General features: G+C 43.9%; 1 protein-coding gene across 1 annotated transcript in view; it reads left to right on the plus strand.

Annotated features, from left to right (window-relative positions):
• LGR5 (leucine rich repeat containing G protein-coupled receptor 5) overlaps nucleotides 1-20,095 on the plus strand; it is an 829,784-nt gene that overhangs the window by 586,872 nt on the left and 222,817 nt on the right. The window contains exon 12 of the mRNA XM_085652528.1: nucleotides 9,572-9,637. Coding sequence (XP_085508654.1) covers nucleotides 9,572-9,637 — 66 coding nt within the window. The remainder of the gene's footprint in view (nucleotides 1-9,571; nucleotides 9,638-20,095) is intronic.

Below are 20,095 nucleotides of genomic sequence, written 5' to 3' on the forward strand. Positions count from 1 at the left end.
ATAGAAGAACAAATACAGACAGTGCATACATTTCACCTCAAGTATTGTATCCATTGTACTGACATCACTAGACTGTAATAAACAGCACAATTAGCTCAGTGCACACCAAGGGCCACATCATTGCTATAATGGGCACAAGCAGTGCGGAGACAGCTCAGCAACCCCACTTGTATGTGAGGATGGTGGGGGTGACCCACGTTGCACTGCAAATAGAGACAGAATAGAGCCTGTATGTCCCTGGAATGAGCAGTGGGACAGACTGTTTTAGCATATTATTCTGACATGTCTTCACTGTAAGCAGTGTCACACAGCCACTTCTGCACAGTTGGTACTCTCGTCTGCATCCACATCATTGGCAAATACCAGTACTACAGAGGTAAAACGGCAATTTGCAGGAGGTAACTGAAGTATAACCCAGTACGGCTGTTTGTGGTGTAGGGTCAATAGGTATCTCCACAGTCTCAGAGACCACTGAGAATAGGCCCATCTAGTAAGTGGTGAGCCTACGACAGTCCCAGGATATATGAAGGAAATTAGCATAGGAAAGATCACATTGAGCACACTTAGGGTCAATGTTCCAGCTACATTTAGCTATTTGCTCATGGGTGTAGTAATATTGCTGCAAATATTTAAAATGTATGAGTTTATGCTCGTTGGAGAGCAGGATATTCTTAACTTATGCATAGCAATAAGTTCCACACTTTGTCAGTCAACTGGTGCCCTAGAGATTCTCCAAACGGAGCCTGGCTTTTGGAAGTTTGTCCATCATACCATCCAGGATGGCAGAATATAAATACTATATGTATGTCGAGAGGAGCTGCATGTCCGGCAACTGTGTTGGGAAAGTGGAGAGTGTAGCCTTATCCGCAGATTGAAGCCTGAGATAACAACAGATGGCATGTGGAGTAACAGCAGTGCGAGGACGGAATCTACTATGTGAAATAAATAAGTTGTCATCAAAAAAATCCCCCATGGTAAGTTTATCTGCTTGTTGCAGCAGCCCTTTGACCGTATTCTCCTTTACAGGCGGTAAAAGGAGATTGTCAGCAACTGATAATGAGGTGAGTAGGGATGTCATAGTGCAATTTCTGGGCCAGATCCTACCGTACATGGTTGGTCAGGGCAAGTACATCCAGGTCCCTCCTGAGCATTAGGGGCGGTTCACATATCCTTTCCAACAGTGATTGGGAGCAAGCTAGTACTTGCTCTGCCTTTATTTGCATGAGAGAGTATTGCGTAGGTATCCAGTATTACACATGATGGGCCTGTGCAACTAGGTAATATATGTAAACATCCAGAAGCACAAGACCTCCGAGTTGCATTGGTCGTGTCAGCACCTCCCAGGATATCTGAGGTTGTTCCCTTCACCATATCAGATGAGAGAGGGCCTGGTGCAACCACTGTGCAAAGTGTAGTGGGAGGTATACAAGGAATTTTAAAAACAAGTATTAAAGCTTAGGTAAGATCATCATTTTTATTAAGGAGATCCTTCCCAAAGAGTGGAAGTTGAATCCATCTGTCAATGCTCAGCTTGATTTTATCTAGAATGGTACCAAAATTATTGTGGATCAGCTAGCCAAAATCCAGAGTGACCAAGAGCTCCAGGTAATGCGCCCCATCAGGGCTCCACTGCAAGGGATACTCCAATGTTGGTGCCCCGCAGGCATCAGTCAGAGGGAACACCTCAGATTTAGACCAGTTAATCTGCAACCCGGAGTATCTCCCACATTGGATTATGTCTCTGACAATTGGAGCCAAATTTACTTCTAGACATTTTACGTACAGTATGATGTGGTCAGCGTATAAGAGATAGTTAACGACGTGTTTCCAAGAGATATGCCCTGGTGCGAGTTCAACTCCTTATGTAGCAGACTAAAGGCTCTATAGCCAAGGCAAAGATTAAAGGGGATAGCGGACACAACTGTTGGGTGCCCGTGCCAATCACAAACATGCTACAGTAAAAGGCATTGACACGGAGCCTTACTGTTGGAAATTGTGTATAGCAGATTGATAAGCGACAAGAAGTAATTCCCTAGACCCAGCATACGCAGCACCTCTTTCATGAACAACCAGTAAAGCAAATCAAATGTCTTCTCAGCATCCAGAACAGCAGCAGATGGAAGTTGACTGTCTACCTGATGCAGTATGGCCATTAAAGTGTGAAGATTAAACGAGGTGGAACATTGAGGGATAAAGTCCAAATGATCAGGCAGTACTAAAAATTGCATTAATGGTGGTAACTTGCATGAGAATTTTTGTGAAGGTTTTGTTATCTGCATTGAGCAGTGATAAAGGCCTATATGAGGAACACTCATTGAAGTCCTTGTTAGGTTTAAGCAGCACCATAAACATTGCTTCCATTGCGGATTGCGGGAGATTCTCTGATTTAACTGCTTCAGTATAAATATCGAGCAATGTTGGTGCAGTATGGTCTAAAAATGATTTATAATACTCAATAAGCAGCCCATCACCACTTGGAGCCATGCCACCAGAAAGGTTCACAATAGTGGTCTTGACATCTTCTTCTGTGATTGGGGAATTCAGAATTTCCCTTGTTTCTTCGTCCGGCCAGGCGAGCACAACCTGATCTAGGTACATGGACAGATCATCAGGATCCACTTGGGATCATCACATGTATAAAAGCGCATAGAAGATCGAAAACTCCCACAGTATAGCAGTGGGATCTGAAGTGATGCCATCCTTCTCTAAACTAACGCTGGTGATCCTGCCACATCCCCATCATGTTTGTCAATCCAGGTCAGTGTCCTGCCAGGCCTGTAGCCGTTACCTGGGCACCTCCGCCTAAGAATAGCACTTCGCATTCCACCTTGCCCTTGAATTCCTGCGGCATTTGCTGCATCTGCCCTTAATAGACTCATCATTTCCGCCGGCAAAACTTTGTTCTAGGCGCTTGAATTGTGTTTTCAGCATTTCCAAGTGGCCATGTATTGATTTCAGCACACCAGAGCTTTTAGAGATAGCAGATATAAGCTTTAAAAGTCTTCCAGAATGTGGCTACGCTAGAAACAGAGATTCCATTGAGATGGAAATACTCCATGATGGCGTCCCTGATTGGGCTACGAAAACTTGATCCTGTAATTCAGTCCCTTTCAAACACCAATAATGAAACTGAGCAGGAGGATTAGGTTGACTGTGGATGAGCTTTACAGGAGAGTGGTCCGATAGTGCTCGGGGGAGTTTGAACACATCATAAGTCTGTTGCATTAAAATATTTGAAAGTAACCACATATCCAGTCTAGAGAAGGAATCGTGAACTGAAGTATGGAAAGTGTATTCAGCTTGTGTAGCGTACAGTCCTCGCCATGCATCAGCTAGACAATATGTCTGCATGATGTGAGGGTGAGACCCACCTTCGAATCTGTCCACTGGGCTGTCATTCACTTGTCAATTGGGGAGGCGAGGGTGAGATTAAAATCACCGTCAAGTGGGGCGGCGAGGTTGACATGAAAATCACCGCACCATATGGTCGGCCACTCTCTGAACTTTATACAAGGTTGCAATACATCATCTCAAAACCCAGGGTCATCTACATTTGGGATAGATCAAGGGATGGAGATTGAGTTATTGGAACCCTCTTCTCGTACATCTGAGAAAGCGGCAACCAATGAGATAACAGGTGATTGATCAGAGCCTTCTCCAAGCCAGTGGAACTACAGCCATGTTGGCTGCCATCAATCCCTGCACTTTCAAACAATTTCTTGCCAATGTTTCACAACAGGAAAGCAGAGCTGACAGTCTGTAATGTCTAGATCCTCGATTTTGGTACAAATACTCTTGCTTTTAGGGTGTTGAAAAGAACTCCAATGAAAAGTCTCTCAAGTGATGGCTCCGGGTGGGATTTCTTGAGGTTGAGAAGAAATCCCATTTCTTTGAGGCAAGTTACCATCCTCTCCACATCAAGTTGTGCCTTAGAAAGACATGAAGAGACAATTAACTAATTGTCTAAATGAGGAAAGACGTGCATATCTTTGAAATGTAGAAGAGCCATCACAAAAGCCATTACCTATGTAAATACTCTTGGAGACGTCATTAATTCAAAAATGAGTGTGGCAAAATGGTAATAGGCGCATGTGTGAATTGTAACTTGAAAAGAAGCTGCCTGGACAGCTATAGCCTTACAACAAACAATTGATGGACGGAATGCTGACAATGCAGACATTCTCCCCCAGTCAAGAGATCTGGGTTAAATCCATTGTTCTTTTGCCCACTACACCACCCCAGTTTAGACATGGCCATATGCAAATCAGTCTTGACCCTGTGCCTCATGGGAACAGTCCAGCCCGAACTGCCAAGCCATGTCTTCCCTGGACCGGAATCAAGCATCCTAGGACCGGTTTCTGGCTATCAGCCGTCATCAGCCAGGATAGCTTGACTCCAGTGGCGTAGTGAGCACGGGTCCCACGTCTGGGAATACCCATCCCACTTAGGGCGAAAAGCGTTACAACAAACAATTGATGGACGGAATGCTGACAATGCAGACATTCTCCCCCAGTCAAGAGATCTGGGTTAAATCCATCGTTCTTTTGCCCACTACACCACCCCAGTTTAGACATGGCCATATGCAAATCAGTCTTGACCCTGTGCCTCATGGGAACAGTCCAGCCCGAACTGCCAAGCCATGTCTTCCCTGGACCGGAATCAAGCATCCTAGGACCGGTTTCTGGCTATCAGCCGTCATCAGCCAGGATAGCTTGACTCCAGTGGCGTAGTGAGCACGGGTCCCACGTCTGGGAATACCCATCCCACTTAGGGCGAAAAGCGTTACAACAAACAATTGATGGACGGAATGCTGACAATGCAGACATTCTCCCCCAGTCAAGAGATCTGGGTTAAATCCATCGTTCTTTTGCCCACTACACCACCCCAGTTTAGACATGGCCATATGCAAATCAGTCTTGACCCTGTGCCTCATGGGAACAGTCCAGCCCGAACTGCCAAGCCATGTCTTCCCTGGACCGGAATCAAGCATCCTAGGACCGGTTTCTGGCTATCAGCCGTCATCAGCCAGGATAGCTTGACTCCAGTGGCGTAGTGAGCACGGGTCCCAAGTCTGGGAATATCCATCCCACTTAGGGCGAAAAGCGTTACAACAAACAATTGATGGACGGAATGCTGACAATGCAGACATTCTCCCCCAGTCAAGAGATCTGGGTTAAATCCATCGTTCTTTTGCCCACTACACCACCCCAGTTTAGACATGGCCATATGCAAATCAGTCTTGACCCTGTGCCTCATGGGAACAGTCCAGCCTGAACTGCCAAGCCATGTCTTCCCTGGACCGGAATCAAGCATCCTAGGACCGGTTTCTGGCTATCAGCCGTCATCAGCCAGGATAGCTTGACTCCAGTGGCGTAGTGAGCACGGGTCCCACGTCTGGGAATACCCATCCCACTTAGGGCGAAAAGCGTTACAACAAACAATTGATGGACGGAATGCTGACAATGCAGACATTCTCCCCCAGTCAAGAGATCTGGGTTAAATCCATCGTTCTTTTGCCCACTACACCACCCCAGTTTAGACATGGCCATATGCAAATCAGTCTTGACCCTGTGCCTCATGGGAACAGTCCAGCCCGAACTGCCAAGCCATGTCTTCCCTGGACCGGAATCAAGCATCCTAGGACCGGTTTCTGGCTATCAGCCGTCATCAGCCAGGATAGCTTGACTCCAGTGGCGTAGTGAGCACGGGTCCCACGTCTGGGAATACCCATCCCACTTAGGGCGAAAAGCGTTACTACAAACAATTGATGGACGGAATGCTGACAATGCAGACATTCTCCCCCAGTCAAGAGATCTGGGTTAAATCCATCGTTCTTTTGCCCACTACACCACCCCAGTTTAGACATGGCCATATGCAAATCAGTCTTGACCCTGTGCCTCATGGGAACAGTCCAGCCCGAACTGCCAAGCCATGTCTTCCCTGGACCGGAATCAAGCATCCTAGGACCGGTTTCTGGCTATCAGCCGTCATCAGCCAGGATAGCTTGACTCCAGTGGCGTAGTGAGCACGGGTCCCACGTCTGGGAATACCCATCCCACTTAGGGCGAAAAGCGTTACAACAAACAATTGATGGACGGAATGCTGACAATGCAGACATTCTCCCCCAGTCAAGAGATCTGGGTTAAATCCATCGTTCTTTTGCCCACTACACCACCCCAGTTTAGACATGGCCATATGCAAATCAGTCTTGACCCTGTGCCTCATGGGAACAGTCCAGCCCGAACTGCCAAGCCATGTCTTCCCTGGACCGGAATCAAGCATCCTAGGACCGGTTTCTGGCTATCAGCCGTCATCAGCCAGGATAGCTTGACTCCAGTGGCGTAGTGAGCAAACCCAGATCTGTTGACTGGGTGTGAGTGTTTGATTGGTTCTGATGCTCCGTCCATCATCATCCCCTTTTGTACTGCTTTGTTCGCCATAAGTTGGCAGGGTATGCTCAGACGTGAGTCCCTTGCTCACTTTGCCACTTGATTCAAGCAAGCCTGGCTGAAGACGGCTGATATGCCAGAAACCGGTCCTAGGAAGCTTGTTTCCGGTCCAGGGAAGGCATGGCTTGGCAGTTCGGGCTGGACTGTTCCCATGAGGCACAGGGTCAGACTGATTTGCATATGGCCATGTCTGAACTGGGGTGGCAGAGTGGGCTAAAGAACGGTGATGGATCAAACCCAGATCTGTTGACTGGGTGTGAGTGTTTGATTGGTTCTGATGCTCCGTCCATCACCATCCCCTTTTGTACTGCTTTGGACAGCTATAGCCATCAATAGATCTCCCTCTGACACCATTGTTATCATCCCCTGGAGATTCAACATTCGAAACTTAGTTTTGGGTACAAAACAATTTAGTCCCTTCAGGGCCATCATTGATGTGAACGATCTGTCTGGTTGTGTGCACCAGAAAAAGGTTAGCATAAACACCCTGACCTCTTTCTGGCACCGGTACTTCTGCTATTGTCTGTTTTGATAAAAGCATCTCTAATCCCTTTAGAAGTGATTCCTTCGTCACCATATCTTTTGGCATTAGTGTATCTTTGAATGTTTTATGATTGACAGAACCTAGTTATTGGTTATTTGACTTTTCCACATTTCGTAGAAATGGAGAATTCATGCTTCGACTAATTCCTCCATAGAGTCAGGATTTTTGTGTTTGTTTCTGTGGCACTTGTGGTTGGGTTTTATTTCCTCACGCAGCCCCTTGACCGCGGGGCTGGCCACAAAAGGGACATGTAATTATTTGTACAATTTCCGCCACTGTTTAGGGAAAGAAAACTTATTTTCAAAAAAAGGTTTCAATGGTTGTAGCATTTGTTTCTATTCCCCATTCTCTTTCACTAACTCAAATAATTTTTGACTAGAGAAAGGAAGCTTTTTGATATGCACTCTATTTGCAAGCACTAGATTCCACAGCTTTAGCCATAATGATCTCCTTGGTGCAATCGATGCACCTGCCGCTGTTGATACATTCCACACTTGTTCCAAGGTTGTATCAGGTAAGAACTTGGCCAATAACTTTCTGCTAGCAAGTATTGTTGTGGGGCCTTCTTTTGCTTGCAAACAATCAGAAAGGGAATGGAAATCTTTTGATACGGTCTGTGACGCATACATGGCATTGCCACTAGTTTTAAAATTTTGCTGCTGCATTTACTATTTTTACTGCACTCTCCACCTTCTTATCGCCAGGATCAACAAGTAACACTTAGTCTGAAGCCAATGAAGACGAGCATGCAATGCTAGAGAGCATAGAATTGACTTCTATGAAACTGTTTCAAATTGTTGCAATAAATAGCTTTTATTCAGGAATAATGGAATCAAAGATTTGTCCACATCTCTCTATTCTTTAAGCAGCATTTGCCTCAGATCATGAAATAGCATCTGCTCTGGACTGCGCTCTTCATATTGCACAAAAAGGCCTTCCTCAAGGGTAGGTGCAGGGTCAAAGCCCCAAACCTCCCTAATGTGGGTAATGACATGTTGAAAATTGACTCCCTGAATATACTTTCCTTTTGGACCAGTATCTTGCTCTTCATTATTAGAGTCCAAAGCCTGTTTTCTTTCTTTTTTCTTTTTTGCAGAAGCAGCAGCCTTACCCAAACAAGATGATACTACCTCATCAATAAGAGATTGGAGGTTTAATTTGGAGATAGTCACCATGTTAGTGTCCCCTTGTTCCTCTCTGTCCACATGGTGTCTCTTTTCTGCAGCCTTTTGGCCTTCCATAGCTGCCAATTGGATAGTGTGATCACTGCCGAAACAGCAAACACTTTTGGTTGTCATGGGTATCTATAGAGAACAACTTTCCTCTTAAAAGGTTTGGTCTCTGTAGAAAAAACGTCTCTGGTACTCTCCAAGCTGTGATATAGGGCGTGCTACGGGCCCAACCCCAGCTTAATTTCCCCCACAGCTTTGGGTAATGCTGCAGGAAAGGATGGTCACCCAGCATTATAGGCTTTGTGTCCTAGCCCTGCATGTGGACTTAAGGACTGGATAGGCTCACCGAACCCAAATAGTATCTTCCCCTATCATAAAGGAGCTAAAACGAAGCTGCACTTTAATGTGCTTCGACAGGTATGAGCAAAAAATAAAATACTTTTTAAACAGGATAAATCACAGTACATTCATACGGCTGTGCTTTCTTGAAAAGCATTATTTAAGGTGAGGAGGGAGCATTTGGGGAAGGAGGGAGGATTTAGTAATGGAAATGGAAGCATGACTTTTCAAGAGGTGTCTGTGATGGGACACATAGTATGGACTGGGACAGGCGGACGGGTTTTGGTGGAATGACATAAAAGGCTTTATCAATATAGATGAATATCTCCACAAGAGTCCTGTATTGACGTCTATAGGAGTAAGTCCTGAAACTCCAGCTTTCAGTTTCAAGCTTGGTCCCTTGGTATCAATAATCCTTTTCATATAACTTGCATGCCCATGTATTAGAGATGTCCCATAGATGCCAGAAATTCAGTCATCATGCCATCTTCGTGTTTGTTACAATAATTCATAGACAAAAGTACCTTTTTTGCACCAAAGGAATCATATTTCCACTGCTATGACAAAACTAAAACGAGTTTCCACTCCTGTTCTAAGTACACCGGTCTGCTAGGAAGCACTCATATTGTTTTATTAAAAGTATATGCATATGTTATTTTTTTTATTTACATTTTTTATTGAAAGCATATGGCCACCATGTTAAAGTGGCCTTCCGAAGAGTAAAGTCACAATGCATCTCAATAGCCAACCAGATATCAAAGCAACATTCTAGAATGCTCATTGTTGGTGTTTGTTAGTGATTCATGCCAAAGAAAAGAGAACTTGTTTTCACTATAATGGTTAGCCCCCAAAGGCAGTGGCACATTTTCGTTTTTCTTTTTTTTGTGGTATAAGTGTGGAATAAAAAATATAGTCATCACTCAGCTTCCCAAAGCAGACCACTTGGCTTTAGAAATGCTTGTTTTTCTTAATGCTCTTGGTACTGAATGAGGATAGGAGCTGTGGAACTTTAACAATTTGTCGTAAAATTGTGAATTGATACTTATTAGATATTTTCTGTTTTCTAGGGATATATCTTACAACCAAATAGAGGATGTTCCTAGTATAGCTGGTTGCCAAAGACTTCAGAAAATGTAAGTAGTACTTGAAAGGCAACATCATTTTTTTAATTCTATTACAGGATATGAGAACAAGAACATAATTTATGTTCACCACCTCTTTTCACTTCCTCTTTTCTCTAACTTCAGTTAAATGTGAGAAAGCCATAAGGACGCTTTTTTAGGTCAAGCCTAACTGACATCACAAGCTGCCTGCTTGCAAAAGACCTTTGTTGGGCTTAACAAGAACTTACAGGGCTTACAACCTGCCCATTGCTCACCATTGGTTGGCTTTTTATGTCACTGTCACTTGCGCGTTTCTTATTCAATGGTTTTCCTGGTCTATCTTGTGTTTTCCCTCCCCTGGAACATAGCCTCTTTATCATCCTCTGGAATGGCTGACTTGTGTCCTTCCACTGCTCACTTTTAGGGAACTACTTTTTTGGTTAAACACTCCATCAGAGTGAATGTGTTTTCCAGCTCTCTCCCTCTTGTGTTTATCTCTCCACTCTCTCCCTCCAAATACCTGCCCCTCCCACATGCTCTGTGCTTTGCTCTTTCCCTCGTGGATGCTCTCTCTCTCTCCCATGTACTTCTGCTCACCTTTTAAAGTCTATGTCTTGTGCTTCTGCACCCCACACCTCGTGTTACTTCTTCTTCCCTCATTACCTCTGCCACTCCCTATTGCTTCCCCCACCCACTCCACCACTTCCACTTCACCCCCAGATAGCAAATTGCTGCTGGCCTTCAACATATGCACTTTCAGTCACTAATACGTTTTTTGTTGCTATTTACCAATGATATTCAGCATCACCAAAAAGATATCAAAACCATTAGGTCCCAAAGTCGAAACCTATTAGCTTTCTCAATGCTTGCTCAGAAGGTGTGTTGATACATATTTAATATAAACAGGGTCACTGTCCACTTGAATGCTTATCACCTAGTCCCTATGATGTCTTTACAATGAAATATTAATATATAGTTGCCCAAGTCATTCAAACATACTCCCTTAAAGTGACTGAGAACCAAAGAGCAAATACATTACTGAATAGCTGAATTCACTGCCTTTGAAAGTGCATGGAAGCTTGCACCTAGTATCCAGGGTTACAATTAAAAGGGAGAATGATATGAGGTTGGAACACATCATTGAAAAAAGAGCTAAAGCAAACATGTTGTAGGCAGGGTAAAAAAAAAAAAAAAATGATAACAAGAGCAAACAAGCATGGGCAAAGCCAAATACTCTGTCATTAAAACATGCTCATTCACACATACACAAATGCTCTTTATATGCGTCAACACATTAAGGCTAGAATTGTTGGCTCTGCAAGTGCTTATGAAAGTGTTCAAAGAGACTGAAGAGACGAATTCCCCATACATTCTAGTTTTAGTCGATTTTAGTCGACTTCTATTCAAGATGGCCAGAAATCAAATTTGTCTCTGACATCTGCTCGACCTCAGTTATAAACTTCCTGGTAGGGGTCTAGGGGGCTTTTTCCAAATGCAGTCAAGACACAGTATGTTGGAGTAGAAAATCTGGGGAGGGTGGTGAAACATTGGTAACCTAGTGGTTAATAACTAGCATCCACTTACCCTCTTCACCCAAAAAACTGTGCCAAACAAAAAATAGTGGGAATTCAAATGTTTACTTGCATCCAGAAATTCAGAGAGACTGAGAGCTGTCGACCAGGTGTCCTTACAAAGTTTCAACATCGAAGGCGACCCCACTGGAATAACTAGTTTACCTTGGGCTTGTATCTCCCACCATGGTTTGATATTTAAACCAGCTACACTGTCCAGCCCTTTCTGTATCTCGGTAGGTAACCCCCTTTTAAGAATATTGTAGAAAAATGCAACTTGTGGGCCTGTATCGGTCCATGGGTGTCCTGTCTCTTGTCCCCATCGTTCCCTCATTCTAATTAGGAAATCTGTTATGCTTTCCCCTGGCTTCATGGTGTCTGCCATTTACCCTCCTACATCTGGGTGGTCAGGGAATATATCTCTCTGCTGTCCATATCCAGTGCCTGTACAAATTAAACGTGACCCCGTCATTCTTGGTATCAGTTAGCATAATTGCTGGAATACAAGCATGGGCAAACACCATGTTAGTTCGCTCTCCAATAACGCTACTTAGCGGGCTTTTAATGTCACCTATCGCTAGGTTGATACCTGTTCTTCTTGAGACATGAAATCCATTTCCCTACCCCATCCAACAATGACGGTAACTTTTTTCTCAACCCCTCTTTGTCCATCTGGGCCCATGGTACACGTACAATCCCTGCCTCGCCCCTCTGTAGCAATGAAACATTCTTATCTCAAGTGACTCTAAGGGGCATATTATCAAGGACGGCGTTAAAATTATCGCCGGTTTAGCGGCAGAAAACTGCCGTTAAAGCGACGATAATGGGCTTGATAATATGCCCTGGAGAATTCCAATAGAAGCCCAGGTTCACACCAGAACATGGACTTCTATTGGAATTCTCTGCGGCATATTATCAAGCCCATTATCGCCGCTTTAGCAGCAGTTTTCTGCCGCTAAACCGGCGATAATTTTTAACGCCGTCCTTGATAATATGCTCCTAAGGATTTTGCCCCAACATAGCTTTCCCATCTTTATAGGTATTTCTGCATGTAGGGGAAGTTCCACTTGGGGTCTCCTCCTCCGTGTCGGATGCAATCTCCCGCTATAGTCATGTCCCCTGGCTCAAGTAATCCTCCCCTAGGCCAGGACCAGTCATGTTGGTTCCTCTCCTCAGTCCTGTCTGCTAACAGGTTGCAAAACGGGTTTGCAAAACTCTTGCCTTCCTTTCTTGCTATCTCCCTGGGGGTAGGTCTATCCTTATGGAGCAGTGAGGGGTAAACCTTTTGGGGACCTTTTCAAGGAACTTGGGTTGCACTAGAAGCATCTGGGCTTGCTGGCTTTTTGCTCTCTCCTGCTTGGACTTAACTGTCCTTCTTTCGGTGGGGGGGCTCGTCAACTTCTATATTGTCAGATTTGAATATCCTAATGCGGGGAAGCTAATGTGAGCACCTCCATTCCTACAAATGTTAGGCGATGCGCTAATGCCTTCATCGCTACCTGCATTGTAGGGCTATCGCTCTTGCCTACTTCAAAGATAGCCCATAATTCTAATAATGCCTCTCTATTGTCTCTATTTTGACCTGTATATTCAGTTTTTATTTATTTATTGTAGGATGCTCAATTACATTGGTGTCAAATTAGTCCAGGGAAATGTGTGTGCCTTTATGCTTGTGTGCCATTTGTGGCAAAATGTATTAAGTTTCTTTTCCTGTGTGGGTAACCTGGTTTCTGTACTTTAATGAGGATTCCATGACAATTTTAATAGTATTGTGGACCAATAGAATTAAATCTTTTGTGAGTTTTTGTTTTTTCTAATCATGGGTGCACACATATGTGATACACTCCTACAATTTGACGTACTATGAGCTCAGGGCTGACAATTTCTTACATAAAACAGCTCATAAGAGCATTTACATGAAAACAAGATAAGACTGCATACATAGTACTGTAATACAGGGACATAAAAAGTTCAAACAAGCATTTATATAAAAGCAAGATAAGACTGCATACATAGTATTGTAACACAGGGTGAATATAGAACGGGTAAGCACAAAATCTGCGTCAATTCCCTCGCAATACAGTTTTCAATTACAATAAATGCAATGACATCGTACACAATAATTCATTTCATCAATGATCGACAGAGAAAAAAATACTTTGTCCAAACAAGAATGGATATGTTTCAACACATTTCATTTCAAGAGAAGACTTGCGTGGCAACACTTTCCTAATTGAACTGATAGTCTGCCACTAACCGCTCATTAGACAAAGGTGGTTGTAATAGATGTTTCCACATGCAACTTACGCCTAGTTCCCAGGTCCAAATTTTCCCTAAAAGTCCGAATCACACTGTGTGTCACACACAGGGGTCAAGCATACAATTTGTGTCTCACCCAGCGGTCCAAGCGACCAACACCTCTCAATCCTTTCAGGTACCAACGGTGTTAAGAAACCAGAAGCACTGAGAAATCCTTTTCGAATAAATAACTGAGATTTAGGTGCCCATACAGGATAGCTGTATCACAAAAATAGCATCCTGGGAGCCATAAAGGCCTACATTAATAAATAGTTACCTTTCCTAGCATACCGACTATCAAAAAAAGATTAGATCTGTAGGATTCCCTCCGAGGCCGACTTATTACTGATACAGTTGGGACAATTAAAATAGGTAATATGCCAGACCCGGTCAGTGGTCGGGCGCTCAGGTTATCTTTTACGCTTCACCCTAGTTTGCCATACACCAAGTGCTTAAAAAGAAAATACACAATTTTTCATGCTCAGATGTGATCTCTTACCATTTGTGAAGGCTGCTTCAGGATGGGCCTCCAGCCTGCGGAATCCACAAAACTTCAGATCAATTGCGGTGTCGTCCCACCTTTGTCAATGCGCAATGTGAATCTGTCCTGGCGGGGCCACCTTCCTTCAGCTGCAGTCATGTATGAGGTCCAATTCTCTCCTATCTGGCTCGCCAAAATATTACTTGAGTACGAAATAACTTGAAGAAAACAGAAGACAAGAGGTGTTTGTCAAAACAGGAACAGTTTAAATATTTAAAATAGCTGCCGGGATAACAGTTACAGGCGCAGGGTCTGAGGACTGTCATCAGGTTGTAAAGTTCTCCAGCGAACCGTATAAGGTGTGGAATGTTGGTTGCTGCCTTAGAGTCATAAATTAATGGTCAAATGGTTCCTACAGGTGTGCCTCAACCTTGTGTGGACACAATGTGGCCAGTGGGTAACGTGTTCAAATGTCCGGCATGGGGAGCGTGTGATCACTGCATGTGCTGTGTTCTGATTGGCTATATGTTCCTAACTCAGTGTGGCATCTGACTTTATGGTGTTTTAGAAGCATGCGTACCTCCTCCGGCCATGTGTGCTTTATTGGGGTTATTCTCCCTTGACCAATGTAATGTTGCTACGCCTATCTGTGGGATTGATCTGGGCTCTCCTATTCGTGGGGTTATCTGCTAGCTACGCGCCATCCTGTGACCTATAAATCAGTAACCCCTGACCTGGTCTCAGAGTTTCCTGACTATGTATTTGCAAGTCAGGGTCAGGGTTGGGGTTGGGGGTCAGCGTTCAAAACAGGTGATTTGGTTAATAAGAATGTGATTTTGTTTCCATAAATGAATGTATCATTTTTCATATTAACACTATCATTTTCCATATTAACATTTAGAATATTCAATAGTTAAACCATGTAACCGCAGGATGTTCAATACCTCTTCCAACAATTTATCATGTTCCATTTTATATTTTCCAAAGAGGAGCATATCGTTGTGAAAATATTTCGCACATTTAATCTTTCCAAATAATTGGTGCATTAACTATTGAAAAACGTCATCCACCGATAACAAGCCAAACGGCATTCTTTTAAATTGATAACATCCTTGCGGCATGATAAATGCAGTAGAGTCTTTACTGTCTTTTGATATAGGAATTTGGTGGTATGCTGCAAATAAATTGATTGTGTAAAACCAATTAGGTCCTTTTAACAAAGATAGCATTTCATTTATTTGGGTAGCGGAAAATTGGTCCACTGTAATATTGCTATTCAGATGACTTAAATTTACAGTTGCAGGGATTCTGCACATATACAGAACTATGCGCAGGAAATCAGGACCTCAGTGTGTAGTGGTGTACCAAAATACCCACCTCGGTACTCAGAACCCCAATCCGACTATAGTGTCTCATTCGTTCTCCGTGCTACAGCGAAGCTACCAATGATTAGACATCCTAGAACATGCTACTCCGTCCCTCTCAGGATACGTGGGAAAAAGAACACTCTTTTGTTCAAACTCTCGTACTTGTCCACAACATTAGTAAATAGAGTCAAGGAACAGTTTAAAATGTTTATTTTAACTAACATGCTCTATAATGCAGTACACTAGCCAATACTAGCAGCAATATGCATATGATCAAACAAATCAGCATTGTTACAATTCCATATAGAACAAAATGGGAAATCATATTATAATGGTGGAAACGGGACTATAGCGCCTTGTCACCCTGCAATGAGCACCAACCAGATGTATGTCCAAGGCGGAACCAAACAAGTTTGTTTAAACCAGGCGACAAAAATAGAAAATTTGGAAGGGACCTTTGATGATGTGGAATGTGAGTCAAAAGAAAACATGATTCATTAATGGCCTCAGGTCGCAAACCAGGTAATGACACGATAGTGGGATAAGCATATTCAGTTACTTCATTATGAGTGGAAGCAGGCGGGAGCAGCAAAGGATTGTTAACAGAGTCCAGCTCAATGGCGGTGTCATCCTGCGTGTTGTTAGTAGCGGATAAGCCTGGATCTCTCAATACAGTTGTTGTAGAGACCGCTGGCGTGATGCTATTCAGGATCTGCCAGATGTTGTAGCTTGACATTGTCCACTGATATGTATCTGTTGTCTTTTTGACCAGGAAGCGGTGGTAAAATGACTGTACAAGTACCCTTCACTCCAAGCACTGGAACAGGTGCACGATAAGAGGGGCCAAACTCTTTTTTGTTCTCCACCTTCTCTCGGACCAGGTCTCCGATTTTGGGTAGCCAGCCGACTACTGGAATCTGCAGCGCAGCATCAGTGGGTGAGGGTAAATGTTCCTTTGCAAGACTGTCACGGGTCTCTTGTAGTTTCTGTAATACAGCAGAATGATTATCTACGTTAAAGGATGCGGCTGATGCTGCCATGTCTAGACCATCAAGGTCTGGCACAAACATTTTCATGCCGAAGAGCATTTTGTATGGGTTCCGCCCACCCAGAGATCTTCTAGGGAGATTATACAGATGGGCAAACCAGTTCCTGCCAGTCCCTATGACCCTGGCTGTCAAGGATTGCTTTAAGTCACGGTTCATTCGCTCCACAACCGAATTGCCCTCAGGTCAGTATGGAGACAAAAATTTGACCTGCACCCCCAAAGACCTTATGGTATCCTTGTACGCCCTTAGGGGCGAACACTGGACTCTGGTACGAGTGGAAGGTGCCACAGGCAAAAATTCCCACAAAGACACACAAATCCGTGATGACAGTTCGGGCATCAGCACTGCGTTGTGGCCAAACCCATAGAAAGCGTGTGCACGAATCAACTGCAACTAAGATAAACTTATAGGCAGTATATGAAGAAAAAGGACCGCAGTGATCTAAATAAACACAACCGAAAGGTTTATTAGAAATTCATAGCTGTGTTTGTGGTGGGCGCGTTGCCGTAGACGGCTTAATCTGCTGACAAATGTCACATGAAAGTACGTAATTACGGGTTTGTTTATATAAGCCGCGCCACCAGTAACGCTGCTGCAAGATAGAAACAGTCACAGACACCCCAGCATGCGCCGAAGCCATGCCTTTGTGTGTGGCTGTTATCAGTGAAGGTCTGCGGTCTGCATTGGGAATCAACCTGTCTCCAACGTCGTTAATTCTTGCGTATGGAAAATTATCGGGACTTAAATTATAAGAGTATTTGGAAGGGAAACCCTGCGGGTAATTATCACCCCTCTCTGTAACAGCTATTGCTGCCAAAATGTCATTATCAATCTTTTTCATGGATCTTGTAACTGCTACAACTGATCACGTGGCTACTGCTGATTTGGCAGCTTCATCTGCCAAACTGTTGCAGACTGCGTGTACTCCTACACGCTGATGACCTAGAGTATGAATTACCTGTGTGAGAGGCAGACAGTCTTTAAGATCTGCAACTCGAACCCAAAGCATTTTATGTTTAGTTGCGCTGCCTTTAGAATCCCGATAGTAATTTTGAGACCAAAAGAATAAGTTGTCATTGAAAGACTGAGCACAGTAATATGAATTTCTTACAAATAAAGTAGTCACATTTGGATCTACAAACTCCAGAGCCAGTACCAAAGCGCTCAGTTCCACTAATTGGGCTGTACAGTCTCCTAGTGCCTGTGTATGGACAACATTGGACTTGAACTACCCGTTCACTATGGTAAATGCCACTATAGCACAGGCCGCTCACTAAGAATGATTCGACCCGGTAGCCGGCTGCGCCGAACCGTCAGTGTAAATGATACATTGGTACTGTTCAAGGGGGCGCATTGAAAAAGGAGGAAGATGAACAAATTCATACTGCAAGAACTCCTGTGCACGCAATGATGAGTCAAAAATAAACATGACATCTGGAGAGGTCAAAGATGTGGCCGATTGTATCCAATGGGGATGCAAAGCCTTAGAGTTTGGTACACTTGCCTTTGTCACCGATTCCAAAGCTGGACATGGTGTTACAACCAAAATATGTTTCTCTTGTACCAGTGCGTGTTCCTTTAGGATTTCCATCTGGACAGCTGTCAAAACTTTTTCAATAGAGGTAAACCGCAATTCAGCTGAAGTGTACAAATGTGATTTGTAAGCAATTGGTACTGTGTCAACTTTATTAAACGTCAAGTAAGTGAAACCCACATGGGCTGGGACCATTCGTATCACCAGGTTAGTATGGTTATCATGAGTCAACAAGAATTTTTGATTCAATAAGATCAGACTGCAAAGATTGCAGTATTGTAGAATGTTCTGGAAGCCAGCAGGCTTTTGAAAAAGTAGGTTGTATCAAAGCATACAAAGGCTTGATACGCTGGGCATAATCGGGAATGCATGTTCGACCGAAATTAAACAAACCCAGTAAAGAGTGTAATTCTTTCAGTGTAATCAGAGGGCGCACGCGTGCACATTTTTCCGAGAAGTGAGGCGCCAAGCCTCTTCCTTCATTGTTGAGCTCGTAGCCCAAAAACAACACTGTATACTCTGCAATGTGTGATTTTGCACAGTTAAATTTGTAACCATGATCAGCAAACAAAACTATGATGCGGTCCACACGACAAAGATGGGACCATAACTCGGCGTCTGTTAGATAGATATCATCAACGTACGAGTATGTGTCTTCGTCTATGCTGTCTAACAAGGAGACATTACAGGTAGCGAAAACACCAGGGCTATTTTTGTAGCCCATTGCCAAACGCGTACATTTTTTTTGTTTTCCACCCACTGTGAAGGCGGTCCATTGACTGCTTTCAGTTGATAGATTGTGTGTGAAAAAGCCGTTAGAAATGTCTTGTATAGTTTTATATTTTTTACGAACGAGACTGTCGACTAATGCAGAACTATGGGAATTCTGCACGGCACAAGTCTGACAATGTGAGTTCAAATGTCGGTAATCCAAAACTAAGGGTACAACCCATCGGTTTTTGCTACTGTAAATAGAGGATTATTCATTGGTGACACACATGACTCAATTACTCCTTGATACTCTAGTTGATACAGAATATTTGCAACGGGAGCTTTTGCCTCCCGCCGGAGAGGATATTGGGGTTGTGGCTGTGGCATAGACCGTAATGGTATCTCATGCGGGGAAGAATCTTTATCCCAGCCCACCTGAGTACGGCACAGAGCAGGTGCAAGCACCAAAGCCCACTCTTCTGCAAAAGCCTTTGCTTGCTCCTTGGAGACGTTATGTGAAAAACTGGGGAGTTTAACCTCCTCATTCCTGGGAGAGGCTAGAACAAAAGGCAGTGACCAATCTTTCTCTGCCATAAGTATGTCATACGAAGAAGTCAGATTTTCCCCAAAAATTCCTTTTATTACACGTTGTATGTCACCTTCAATTAGAAGAACTATATCATGTAATCTGTCAGGGGGAGCCACTCGGTTGTCAGCCGTTTCAACTGCGATGAATGTTTCAGTTGCTGTCGCCTCCAGAAATGGACGCAGTGCTTGCCGCACTATTGTAACCTTCGCTGCGCTGTCTAGCAGCATTACTGCCCATGTTAGGTTCCGGAGCCGGATTCTCACCATCTGTGGCATATCTCGCTGTTAAAGCAGCAACTTTCTTTTTCTGAAAAGGCATTAGCGGATGAGAAAAATCGTCTTGTTTCCCTTTGCTTTCAATTTTGAGAAGCTGGTCACGACCTTGCGGGGTACCTCGACCTCTGCTGCGATCCTGGCGTTCCCCTCCACCAGCTTGTGAGCCTGTTGTTGCCTTTGAAGAACGAGAACGCTGATCAGGAACCTGAAACCTGTCAGGAGACCTAATTCTCGCGCGGTCGCGCAAATCATAGGTGCAATCAGAAGGTTCGGGAACTGGTGACGCTGCACGCGACTCTTGTGTTTGTTGTTGCTTCCCCTGTTTCTTATTTTTCCAATTCCTTTTTGGAAAGTTTGGACGGTCGTCTTTAGCAGACTGTGCCGCCTGTGTTTGCTGTTGTGCTGGACTTCTAGCAAAAGGTTTAACACCCAAACTATTGCGCCCAATTGTCCTATAAGCTTCTGCAATAATTTTTGGTAATTTGCGGGGTTTCTCCTCCTCCCAGACAAGGCGCAAAGCATTAGACACTTGAAATCTAACCGCATCTCCCTTGACATTAGCAAGGATCAGATCAGCAACTACGTCAAACACTCCAACCAACCTCATCCCCAA

Source organism: Triturus cristatus, chromosome 4_1 (assembly GCF_964204655.1).
Source record: "Triturus cristatus chromosome 4_1, aTriCri1.1, whole genome shotgun sequence".
Taxonomy (NCBI): Eukaryota; Metazoa; Chordata; class Amphibia; order Caudata; family Salamandridae; genus Triturus; species Triturus cristatus.